This window comes from Falco punctatus, assembly GCF_963210335.1.
Source record: "Falco punctatus genome assembly, contig: scaffold_22, whole genome shotgun sequence".
NCBI classification, from domain to species: Eukaryota; Metazoa; Chordata; class Aves; order Falconiformes; family Falconidae; genus Falco; species Falco punctatus.
The window spans coordinates 353,862-366,917 of record NW_027660223.1 but is presented as its reverse complement, the minus strand read 5'-3'; the positions used below and the strand labels follow the sequence as shown (position 1 = coordinate 366,917).

General features: G+C 54.7%; 1 protein-coding gene and 1 long non-coding RNA gene across 2 annotated transcripts in view; both read left to right on the top strand.

Moving 5' to 3' along the window:
- Positions 1-13,056, top strand: part of LOC308057551 — a 332,648-nt gene that overhangs the window by 223,629 nt on the left and 95,963 nt on the right. The window lies entirely within an intron of this gene.
- On the top strand, positions 5,871-7,534 carry LOC308057555 (olfactory receptor 14A16-like; the record flags this gene model as incomplete). Its single annotated transcript, XM_080411635.1, has 1 exon — positions 5,871-7,534. The coding sequence occupies exon 1, from the start codon at positions 6,506-6,508 to the stop codon at positions 7,532-7,534; it is 1,029 nt and encodes a 342-aa protein (XP_080267761.1). The 5' UTR covers positions 5,871-6,505.

The following is a 13,056-nucleotide window of genomic DNA, read 5'->3' as shown; positions in this document are numbered from 1 at the left end:
CCCAACATTGCCATACCTTCGCTGAGGTACCTCCACTCTCACCGGCTGTTCCTTGAAACACAAACCATGGGCTGATCCAGGCTCCCTCTGGCTGAGCCCTCGCACCGCAGCAGGACCGCTGAAGTGACAGATCTTCCTGCTGAGGTCCAGTCTCTGCTTTCCAAGTTGAAACTTTGTGACATTTTTTCCTCTCTCCTGCTGTTTTCCACTGCCCAGGAAAGGTTTACCATCTCAGAAAATACCCTTCCCGCAGGGAATGCAGCCAGGAAGCCTTTTTTTATGCTCTGCTCTCTCACCAGAGAGAAGGAATACTCACATGGTCTCCCAAACCACGGAACTGCTGCTGGCCTTTCAGCTTCTCCCTGGGACGTGACCAAGCCATGTGGCTGCTGCTGTCCCATCATGTCCCCAGGTGCAATGGACGTGACAACCCCTATCCCAGCCCTTCTCCTGGATGGGGCCTATGGGGTCCCTTGGCAGAGGGACTGTCCCAGCCACGTTCCTGATGCTGGCCTGTCACCTCCAGAGGCAGAACTGACCTCACAGGCCCCTCACAGCCAGGCACGTCCTCCTGCATGAGGAGTTCCTGAGACTGATTTTCCCTCCCAATACCACACCCCTCCATCACCCTCATCCTGGCCCAGGTCCTGACCACAGAAAAGCATGCTTGTTTCATCAGATTTGTCAGATATCTTTCCCGCAAGCCATTTCCCACAAGCTCATCTTCAGCTGAGCCCCTCTATTTGTGTTGACACATTTTATATATGCCTTTATAGCTCTATGGTGTTTTTTCAGGTTGGACTGACCTTTGGAGGTCATCGAGTCCACCCCTCCAGCTGAGGCAGGGTCAGCTAAATCAACATTCTCAGCAACTCGTCTAGGTAGGCTTGCGATATCATAGAAGCACAGAAACAGAGAATCATTTAGCTTGGAAAAGACCTTAAAGATCATCAAATCCAAATGTAAACTCAGGACGGCCAATTCCATCACTAAATCATGCCATGAAGAACTGCATCTACCTCTTTTTGAAACATCTCTAGGGCTGATGATTCCACCAGCTCCCTGGTTCCAATGCTTGACCACCCCTGCAGTGAAGATGTTTTTCCTCATATCCAATCTGAACCTCTCCTGGTGTAACTTGAGGCTGTTGCCTCTTGTCCTGTCACTTGTTATCTGGGAGAACAGTCCTACCCACCCCATCTACAACCTCCTTTCAGGTACTTCTAGAGAGCAGTAAGGTCCCCCCTGAGCCTCCTACGATCCAGACTAAACAACTCAAGTCCCCTCAGCCACTCTTCATCCAAGCAGGGATCCAGACCCTTCACCGGCTTTGTTGCCCTTCTCTGGACACGCTCCTGGACCTCAACGTTTCTCTTGAAGTGAGGGGCCCAAAACAGAAACATGTTGGTCGAGGTTTGGCTTCAGCAGTGCCGAGTGCAGGGGATCGATCACTGCCCTGGTCCTGCTGGCCACACTGTTTCTGATACAAGCCAGGATGCTATTGGTCATCTTGGCCACCCCGGCACACTGATGGCTCATGCTCAACCATCTGTCAACCCTCACCCTCAGGGTACTTCCCCACCAGGCAGCCTTCCAGCCACTCTGCCCCAAGCCTGTAGCGTTGTGGGGGGCTGTTGTGACCCAAGTGCAGAACTGGCACTTCTCCTGGTTGAACTTCATACAGTTGGACTCACTCGAATGGTCCAACCTGTGCAGACCCCTCTGCAGAGCCTTCCAGCCCTCAAAGACATCAGCACTGCCACCCCACTTGATGTTGTATGCAAACTCACTGAGGGTGCACTCAATCTCCTTGTCTGGATCGTTGATAAAGTTCTGAAGCAGGACTGGCCCCAACACTGAGCCCTGGGGCACACCACTCCTTATGGGCCGTCACCTGGATGTCACTCCATTTACTCCCCCTCTTGGGGCTTGGCTGTCCAGCCAGCTCTAACCCAGCGTGGAGAACACCCACCGAAGCCATGAGCAGCCAGTTTCTCCAGGAGAATGCAGTGGGAGATGGAGCCAAAAGGCTTTCCTAAGGTCCAGGTAGGCAGCATCCACAGCCTTTCCCTCATCCACTAGGCAGGTCACCTTGTCCCAGAAGGAGATCAGCTTCATCAGGCAAGACCTGCCTTTCATAAACCCATGCAGGCTGGTCCTGACCTCCTGGTTTTCCTGCACCTCCTGTGTGATGGTGCTCAGGTTGATCTGCTCCACAACCTTCCCTGGCACTAAGATCAGGTTGACAGGCCTGTAGTTATCCCAATCCTCCCTCCTACCCTTCTTGTAGGTGGGCACCACTTGACTAACATTCAGCCTTCTTGGGCCTCCCCAGTTAGCCAGCACTTTTGAAAGTCATCGCTGTGGTGAGGCAATAGAGAAACAGACCAATGATTTTCAAAGTGTTCCTGCATCACGGGATGTCCATGGTCAAGGACACAATCAAAAGCACCTTGTCCTTTCTGGGTATAAGGTTCACCGGAACCACATGTCCTCTGGGGCTGCAGAGGCATCGCTGGCAGCAATGCCTTCTCCTGCAGCACTGCACAGTCCAGCCCTGCATGTCTCTGGTCCCAAGGACAGCGTGGATTGCTCTCCTTAGGGACATCTCATTTCACCGTCACAGTGACCTCTGTCCACCACCCCAGCATGCGCTGCAGCAAAACATTTTGCTGGCGTGTGACCTTGGACACTTGGTACCCATTATTATTTTCGTTGTTACGTGTCTGAGCTTGGCCCAGGTGACACAGGTGTGGTTCGGGGTAACTGCTCTGAAATAACCTAAATCAGGGAGGGGAAGGGGAAAAGTCTTATTTAAGCAGCGTGAGGAAGCCTTAGGATCAATAACCTGACATCTTATTGGGGAATGTAGAGATCCTGTGTGTTTACATGGCCAGGGTTTGGGAGCGGTTTGGAGGTGTTTGTAGGGCTGGCAAAGGTGAGAAGAGATCAAGCGCTGACTCCATGGCAATAAATCCACTTTCATTTGACTCCAAAATGGACCAGCCCCTGCCCAAACCTGAGCCAATAAGCAATTCTAGTGGCACCTCTGTGATACCCTATGGCAGAAAGGACAAAACACAAAGGGAGAGGGGTGAGAATTATGTGAGAGAACAACCCTATAGACATCAAGGTGAGTGAAGAAGGTGGGAGCAGCTTGGTGGGATCCTGCCAGTGGTCAAGTAGCCACCCACTGACAGTCACAGGACAGCACAGTGACAATGCTGCTTTAGGTGTCTGCAGGTTCTTTGCATCGGCATTCTAGCACAGTTGACAGATAGGCCAACAGCTGTGATGCTCCCCTGGATCTGAAACCCTGCATCATTTGTGTCCACCTTGGTTCTAGGAGCTAAGAAATGGTGGAGTCTCATCTCCCAGGGGGAGTGAGGCAGGAGAGCAGCAGAGTGCAGGTGCCAGGTCACACACTGGCAGGCTGTGGCCTGTGCAGAAGGAGGGAACGCTCCTTCGGGTGCCCTGGAATTGCCCCACAAGCATAAACTCCATTTTGAATGTTGGACCTGTTGGAGGCTGCTGTCCTTGCCGAGCAGCTGTGCTGAGCTCTGCCACCTGCCTTGGCACTTGGTTCCCTCAGTGTCACAGCTCTGTCTGCAACAGGACGGGCTCCAGCTGCCTCCGCATGGGCCCCTGGCTGAGGGCACTGCTGCACATCTGGGCTGAAGCCCCCCAGCTGTGGCACCAACCCAGCTCTGCCTGGACATAAGGCAGCCGGGTACCAAGTGTCCCCGAGCCCGTGGGTGCAAAGGCTTTGCTTCAGAGCAGAGACGTGGCCCGGGCAAGGGAGAGCTGAGTCTTTAGCCCTGAGACTACAAACCCAGAGCTACATGCCTGCACTGTGTGAGAGTAGCTGAAAACATCACACCCCAAACCCCCACACTGGAGATCTGAGCTGCTTTCATGTGAGCTTCCTTCTGTACTGTCTACTGAAGGGTTAACAAAAGGTGACACTCATGCTGAAAGCTTTTTTTTCTAGTAGGAGAAATTCCACTGCTGGAAATAAGTGTCTGCAGAGCTGAGAGACAAACATCAGTGACTGCAGCATCCTGCTGCCCAGCAGGTTCCCCTGCAGCCCCAGGGACAGCTGGAGGGAGCCCAGAGGGGCAGAGGAGGGAGGCAGGGAGAGCTCAAAGGCTGGTGGGAGGCTGCTGAGAGCTCCCTGCTGGAGAAATCTGCAGAGCCCTTGAGCCGGTAAGTGTGTGGCTGCAGGGCAATGCCTCTGCAGTTGCTAGCCGGGTCTGCAGCAGCTGGGGCACCCCCAGCCTGTGGGACCGTGTGGGAGCCTTTTGCTGTGGAGGAGGCCAGTGTGCTGCAGAGCAGGGCTTCCCTGCTGCAGCGTGGGAGGGCCAGGGCATGTGGGCTGCCTTGTGCCAGGGCCGGCTGCAGGGCTGTGAAGGTGGCTGTGCAGGCAGGGGTGCCCAGGGCTGTCCTTGCCAGCAGGGTCCCTGCAGCCGCGGGGGCTGTGTGCTGGGGCAGGGGCTCTGCCGCCTGCCAGGGGCAGCTCTCAGCCTGCCGGGGGGCTCCCCACAGCTCTGGGGGCGTATGGACTGAGCCCCGAGAGGGAAGGATCTCTCTGCTGTTGAGAGTGTGCTGCATGGCTGAGCGCTGCTTACAAGTATAGGTTACCCTCAGAATATGTCTGGACGAGACTTTTCGTATCGAAGGTCAGCGCAGGGATTGCTGTGATAAATCCAGGGCTCTCCTCAATCTGTTTTTTTCAGTTTTCTGTTGTTGGGGGCAGGAGAGCGAAGGCAGAAATGTTAATGGAGATCTCGAGTTTGAAGATGTCCCTGAGACTGCCAGCTGTAACTCTGAGTGATGAGGAGGTCTGCCAGGAGCCTCCTGAAGTGCCCTCAGCCACTCCTCCGCCTATGAACAGCAGCAGCAGCACCTTTGCTGGAGCCATCAGGGTCGTTCTGAGCTGCCCTTTTCCCCCTGCGGACAGGACCCTGCGCCCAGCCAGTGCCCTGACAGGCAGGTTTGTGCGGGGCCAGTGCACAGAGGCAGAGATGTGGTCTGTGAGCGCTGACAGGGAAAGACCTGGCACAGGGAGATACCTCCCACAAGGAAAATCTCCTGACATCCAGGATATTGCAAGGACTGATAGGAAACTTCAGACAGAATTGTTGTTGAAAGGAGAATCAGAAAGCTCTCTCTGACCATGTGCAGTGCAGACCCCTTTCTCTGAGGCATCCCCCTGGCTGCTCTGCCCCCAGCAAAGCCTCTGCCCTCAGGGCTGGGGGTCCCGAGGTGTGAGCCCCCCCCTCTGCAGCCAGAGCTCCAGCAGAGCCGCGGTGCAGCTCTGCAGCCACGTGCCCCGGCCCCTCTGCAGAGCACAGGGGCTGAGAGCAGCTGCCCGGCAATGTTGGTGTGGGGGAGGTGGCGAGCAGAGCTGGGCAAGGGCAACGCTGCCCTCAGTGCCTGGCACGCTCGCCCTGGACACTCTTACCTAGACCATCAGTGCAATTTTACTTCTTTCTCTGCCTTTTGGGGTTAGTTTTATTCTCTAGCTCTTGCTGTCAGGCTCTCTGGGGATGGGTGTTTCAGCTGCAGAGTCACACTCTGACCTTGTGGGTCCTCTCCTGCAGGTGTGTCCATGGGAACAAGTGTCCCAGCTTTCCTCTCACCTGTGGGGCTGTGGGCAATGCCCTATGTGGGGCTGGGCAAGGGGCTGGCTCTCCCTCAATCTGATGCTCTTGTTAGGGCACTTGGCTACCTCCTTGAAGTTCCCTTCCAAGCAGTGAGTTGCCCTCCAGAATGGAAACCTGTCCCCTCGCACCCATTAGTGATCTGAAAGCCCCACGTAGAAGCGTAGAGTTTCTGTGATGGAGAAAACGCTGTTGGGGAGGGTGAAATGAGCTGTGTATCCTTTGCTGTGGGTGGGATGCTGAGTTCTGATGAACGTCTACAACCTTTACTGGTCTGTGGTGGGTCAGTCTGTTCTCAGCAGTGCCTTGTGGTATTTCAGGGTAACATGGGAGTGTGGCCACCATTCATCTCAGGAAGGTGCAAGCCCACAGAAACTGGGAACCAGATGGACAGACCACCTCCCCTCACTGGGCACTCACCCACAGGCAATCCTCTTGCCTCACAGACCTCACTCTGTTCCACCGGAGGGCAGCCAAAATGCTCTGCTTTTCTGACATCCGAGAATACTCAACAGGAGAGATGGGGGGGAGCTGTGAAAAAAACTAAAACTCTCTTAAAATGCCTTCACCCTTCCCGTTCCTTAGCACTGGCGCTGCAGATGCTGACCAGCCCTTCTGCGTTGGCACTGGTTTCACAGGACAAAGTTAAACACCAGGACTGGTCCCTGCCCCCACCCACTGCTGCAGAGTGGGGCTGGCTGGTCAAGAGCCCGTGGGCAGATGCCCTGCTCTTCATCGCCCACACGGCCAGCACCAAGCAGGGCTGCAGCCACACAGCTGCAGGAAGGTCTCTGAGAAAAGAGAGGGATGTCTGTGTGTGACGGGGGGATGGTCTGTGGGAAATGGCTTTGATTTTGCTTGCAGAAGTCTCCCATAAATTATCACTGTCTTTTTCTCCTGTGACAGGACCATATGCCCAGAGGCAGCAGATGTCCAACAGCAGCTCCATCACCCAGTTCCTCCTGCTGCCATTGGCAGACACACGGGAGCTGCAGCTCTTGCACTTCTGGCTCTCCCTGGGCATCTACCTGGCTGCCCTCATGGCCAACGGCCTCATCATCACCGCCGTAGTGTGCAACCACCACCTGCACACCCCCATGTACTTCTTCCTCCTCAACCTCTCCCTCCTCGACCTGGGCTCCATCTCCACTATTGTCCCCAAAGCCATGGCCAACTCCCTCTGGGACACCAGGGACATCTCCTACTCAGGATGTGCTGCACAGCTCTTCTTGATTGTCTTTTTCCTTTCAGCGGAGTGTTCTCTCCTCACCGTCATGGCCTACGACCGCTACGTGGCCATCTGCCAGCCCCTGCACTACGGGACCCTGCTGGGCAGCAGAGCTTGTGTCCACGTGGCAGCAGCTGCCTGGGCCAGTGGGTTTCTCAATGCTGCGCTGCACACGACCAATACACTGTCACTGCCGCTCTGCCAAGGCAATGCCCTGGGACAGTTCTTCTGTGAAATCCCACAGATCCTCAAGCTCTCCTGCTCACACACCTACCTCAGGGAAGTGGGGCTTATTGTGGCTAGTGCCTTTTTATTCTTTGGGTGTTTTGTTTTCATTGTTCTGTCTTACATGCAGATCTTCAGGGCTGTGCTGAGGATCCCCTCTGAGCAGGGACGGCACAAAGCCTTTTCCACGTGCCTCCCCCATCTGGCCGTGATCTCCCTATTTGTCAGCACCTCGTATTTTGCCTACCTGAAGCCCCCCTCCATCTCGTCCCCATCCCTGGACCTGGTGGTGACAGTTCTGTACTCGGTGGTGCCTCCAACACTGAACCCCCTCATCTACAGCATGAGGAACCAGGAGCTCAAGGGTGCAATGTGCAAACTGATAGCTGGATGTTCTTCTGAAGCATTAACATTATGAATAGCGTTTATAATGTAATTCATCACAGACCCAGACTGTCTTCTGAATTTTTTGCATTTGCTTGTGGTATTTAATTTCTGATAAAGTGGCCATTCCCATTCTAATTTCTTCTGTGATTTTCCTTTCTGAAGGTGCCCTGCTGTCTCTTTGTCTAACAAAACCAAAGGGCCATTAAGCAACTTCAATTTTCCTGGGATTCTTCCTTCCAAGGCCTTTCTGGAGCTGCAGGGACAGTTCCTGAGTCCACAGACGGAGGGGAAAAGTTCCTGGCATGGCAGCATTGCCAGGGAACAGCAGCCCTTGGCTCTCCAATACTGTCCTCCTTCTACCTACACACTCCCCTTCTGACCCCCTGCCTTGGTGTAAGGCCTGAGTGCTCTGGCAGCTTGGTCACCGCCGTGCCGCGTGGCAGTCCTGTGAGCGCAGGCAGGGGCAGGCAACGGGCACTCTGTGACGGTGCTGGCCTCCATAAAATGTTCTGGATTTGTGGAAGCCACCTGAATGCAGCACTGCAACGTGCTTCCTTGAACCGAGGTCCCCGTGCCCATTGCTCATGACGAGGGCCATCTCCGCGAGGTGCCGAGCAGGGCGCGACACCCCCGGGCTGAGGTGCTGCCAGCCTCTGGCAGGGGCAGCAGGAGGCCAGGCAGTCACTGTGCCCGCTGCAGTGCTCTGCCTCCGCACGTGCCAGGGACGGGCTCGTGCCTCTGAGCCCCCCTGTGTGCATGAGGCTGGGGTTCAACCACGCCAGCAGTGCGTGAGGCCAGCTGAGGTGGGGACACCTCCCAGGGCACCGCCGTTCCTGTGTGTGACTGCAGGAACAAAGGCCACTGTCCCAGGGAGATTCATCTCACCCGCCTTGGGCAGGCTCATTGCAAGTGCCTCTGTCTGATCACGGCACCCTTTCTGGATGGTGCCCTCAAATGTGTCCGAGCAATCAGGGAGGTTCTGGGGTCCTGGCAAAAGGCAGACATCCAGCCTTTTGGGATTTCTGCACCCATACGTATTGAGGAAAGAAGGGGATGGTTTGTACCTGGACCTTTGCAAGGGGTTTGACTTTTTCTCCTGCAGTTTCTTCATAGGCAGATGGGTGACTTCTGGAGTGAAGAAATGGAGGATGCTGTGGGTGGGAAGTTGGCTGGGGGCTTGTGGCTATGTCTCGAGCTAGCTCAACGGCGTCAGGGAGCAAAAACCGACCTTGGGAGAGAGACACAGTTATGCTTGTTGGAAGGAAGCCATGGGAGCAGGAAGAGGAACTTCAAGATAGGGAGTGGTCTGCAGAGCTCGTGGCCTTGTAGATAAAGGGAGTTGCTGAGCTGCTGTGTCTGTAATAAAAAAAGAGCCAAGAGTGGAAAATTGCTGAGCACAGTCCCAGGCTGACACGTCAGCCCCCTGCAAAGGTGTAAAAGGCTTGCTTGATTTTAATAAAGTGTCTTCGAGGTGTCTTCGTGCCTTTGATCCGCTCCTAGAGTCGGTGCATCATACGCCACAGGGGCTCAAGGCCAGATGTCACCAGTGGTCAAGTCCTCCTGGTGGCCACTGACTCGTGGCATCTTCCAGTGCGAGCAGTTGGGCCAACTGTGTTGAATGTCTTTATTGTCTCCCAGTACAAGTTGACAAAGTGGCTTTTCAGACCCTTCTGTGGATGATGCCAAAGTGGGCAGAGCCCTTGAGCGATGCCAACCAGTTCACCCTGCCTTCAGCAGGACAGCTGGACAAGGGCATTTACAGGGGCCTCTCCCAACCTGAGATATTCTAGGACTCATCGACTCACTTCCCTGGAGAGCTCAGTTGGGATGGGATAGCAGGGGGAAGAAAGGAAAACAGAGGCGCAGAAGCAGAGACAAAGCATGGTCCGGCAGAAACAGAGCAGTTCCCCTGAGGAATGTTTCTCCACCCAAACTGTGGGTAGGAAATCCATGAGATAAATTGGCTGAGAGAAGCTTCCCTTCATCTGCTGGGTGCTGGGCCATGGGGAGGGTGACGGCTGAGGACGGTATCTCGTGGTCAGTTGTGTCTCAGGGACTCACATCCCAGCAGGAAGCCAATGGCTGTGACGGGGGCAGTGAGGCCAGTTCTGCCTGCGGAGGGGACAGCCCAACAGCAGCAATGTGCCTGGGAAAGGGGCGGTGAGGTCACCTCTGCCTGAAACAGCGCGTAGGGCAGCCCCTGACTCATGGCTGGGACACGTGCTGTTAAGCTCCATCTGCCCGTATCTCGGGCAGGCCAGCAGAAGGCCCCTGGGTGGCACGTGGGCTGTGAGATCCCCTCTGCCTAAGGACCTGGGCTCACCCCACCAAGGGGCTTATTTCTTGCTTGTCACGTCGCTGCTGCCTGAGAACATGACAGCACAGCAGCAGGCACACCGCTTGCTCGTGTCTATGCGAGAAGCTGAAAGGCTCGCAGCCTTGGAAGAGTCTGAGATCAGTCCATGTGTGTGTGTTTGCAGGAACAGCGTGTGAGGGTGGGCAGACATCGGTGCATGTGTGGCAAGGGCAGGGTGAGAGCAAGGTGGGGAAGCCAGATGGGTGCCTGCAGCCTGCCGGGGAAAAGCAGCAGCTGTGGGACGGCGTAGGACAGCGTGAGATGGAAGGCAAAGGGCACGGGCAAGGCTGGAAGTCACCAAGAGAACCCAAGGGTTGTCCCCTTGCGTACGGCCATTGTCTCTGCCACCAAGGCCTATGAGAAGGCGAGTTGTCCTGTGGCCCTGGGCCTCATGGCCTCCTTGCGACCACTTGCACTGAATTCTTCTCCCTTGAGTGATACTGCCCAGTGAAAGTTCCCAGTATCGGCCACAGCCTGCCACCCTGAGGCCTGGCACCTGCACTCCGCTGCTCTCCTGCCTCACTGCCCCTGGGAGATGAGACTCCACCATTTCTTTGCTCCTAGAGCCAAGGTGGACAGGGGTGACGCAGGGTTTCAGATCCAGCTGAGCATCACAGCTGTTGGCCCATCTGGCAGTGGTGCTAAAATGCTGATGTAAAGAACCTACAGACACCTAAAGGAACATTGTCACTGTGCTGACCTGTGAACATCGGGGTCAGTGGGTTGACCGTTGGCCTCCATGAGCCCACCAAGCCTCTCCCTCACTGCCCCCCCTCCTTCTTCACTCACTTGGTGTTTGTAGGGCTGTTCCTGTGCCCTGTTTCTCACGCCTCTCTCTTACAAATGCTGCACACTGTGTTATGTCCTTTCTTCCACTGGTTTTTCACAGAGGTGCCACTAGAATTTCTTATGAGCTCAGGGAAGTAGCAGGTCCATTTCAGAGCCAGCTGAATGTGGCTTTCTTGGCCATGGGGCCAACTCTTGACCTCTTCTCACCTTTGTCAGCCCTACAAACCCCATGACCGCTCCCAAACCCTTGCCATGTAAACCCACAGGGTCATTAAAGTCCCCAGTAAGATGTGAGGTCATTGATCCCAAGGCTTCCGCAGGCTGGTTAAATAAGAGTTTGGCCCCTTGCTCTCCCTGATTGAGGTTCTTTATGTCAGAGAAGAGACGCACTGGACCTCAGCTGTGGCACCAGGGCCAAGATCAAACATGTAACAAAACCAGCGGGTACCAAGTACCCAAAGTCCCATGCATGCTAAATTTTGCTGCAGAGCATACTGGGGTGGTTGGAAGGTGGCACTGTAACGGTGAAATGAAATGTCCCTAAGGAGAGCAAACCCAGCTGTCCTGAAGACCAGAGGGACAAAGGGCTGGGCTGTGCAGTGCTGGCAGGAGAGGACATGTCTGTCTGTGTTGTCTCTGCAGCCCCAGAGGACCTGTGGTGCAGGTGAACCTCATGTCCAGGGAGGACAAAGTGCTTTGGAAAGTGTCCTTGGCTATGGACATCTCGTGACCCAGGAACACTGTGAAAATCGTTGGTCTGTTTCTCTAATGCATCACCACAGGGGTGACTGTCAAGCGTCCTGTCTAAGTGGGGAGGCACCAGAAGCCTGGGGGTTAGTCAAAGTGGTGCCCACATGAAGGAAGCGTAGAAAAGAGGATCCTTCCTAGGACTGTCAACCTGATCTTAGTGCCAGGGAAGGTTGTGGGGCTGATCATCCTGAGCAACATCCAACAGTAAGCACAGGACAACCAGGAGGTCAAGACCAGCCAGCATGGGTTTGTGAAAGGCAGGTCCTGCTTGACGAATCTGATCTCCTTCTGGGACAAGGTGACCTGCCACAACTTGAACACTGTGTTTCTGGTTTGGACCCCTCACTTCAAGAGAAATGTTGAGGTGCTGGAGCATGTCCAGAGAAGGGCAACAAGGCTGGTGAAGGGTCTGGAGCCCCGGTCTGTTGTAGAGTATCAGAGGGGACTTGGCTTGTTCAGTCTGGAGAGGAGGAGGCTCAGGGGGGACCTTACTGCTCTCTAGAAGTACCTGAAAGGAGGTTGTAGATGGGTGGGCGTAGGTCTCTTCTCCCAAATAACAAGTGACAGGATAAGAAGCAACAACCTCAAGTTAGACCAGGAGAGGTTCAGATTGGATATGAGGAAAAACATCTTCACTGCAAGGGTGGTCAAGCATTGGAACAGGCTGCCCAGGGAGATGGTGGAATCACCAGCCCTGGAGCTGTTTCAAAAATACACAGGTGCAGATGGTTCAGTGATGATTTACTGATACTCAGGTTACGGTTGGATGTGATGATCTTTAAGGTCCTTTCCAACCTCAATGATTCTCTGTTTCTGTGCTTCTATGGTATTGGAAGCCTACCTAGACGAGTTGCTGAGCAGGCTGCTCTAGCTGACCCTGCCTCAGCTGCGCAGTTAACGGTCAGTCCAACCTGAAAAACAGACCACAGAGATATAAGAGCATATATAGAATGTGTCAACACAAATAGAGGCGTTCATTTGAAAAATGTTTCTCCACTCAAATGGATTGCGGGAAAGGTATTTGATAAATCTGAGAAAAACAAGCCTGCTTTTCTGTGGTCGGGTTGTGGGCCATGAGGAGGGTGATGGAAGAGTATAGTATCAGGAGGGCACCTGGGTCTCAGGAACTCCTCATGCAGGAGGACGTGCCTGGCTGTGAGGGGCCTGTGAGGTCATTTCTGCCTCTGGAGGTGACAGGCCAGCATCAGGAACGTGGCTGGGACAGTCCCTCTGCCAAGGGACCCCATAGGCCCCATCCAGGAGAAGGGCTGGGATAGGGGTTGTCACGTCCATTGCACCTGGGGACATGATGGGACAGCAGCAGGCACATGGCTTGGTCATGTCCCAGGGAGAAGCTGAAAGGCCAGCAGCAGTTACGTGGTTTGGGAGACCATGGGAGTATTCCTTCTCTCTGGTGAGAGAGCAGAGCATAAAAAAAGGCTTCCTGGCTGCATTCCCCGCGGGAAGGGTATTTTCTGAGATGGTAAACCTTTCCTGGGCAGTGGAAAACAGCAGGAGAGAGGAAAAAATGTCACAAAGTTTCAACTTGGAAAGCAGAGACTGGACCTCAGCAGGAAGATCTGTCACTCCAGGGGTCCTGCTGCGGTGCGAGGGCTCAGCCAGAGGGAGCCTGGATCAGCCCATGGTTTGTGTTTCAA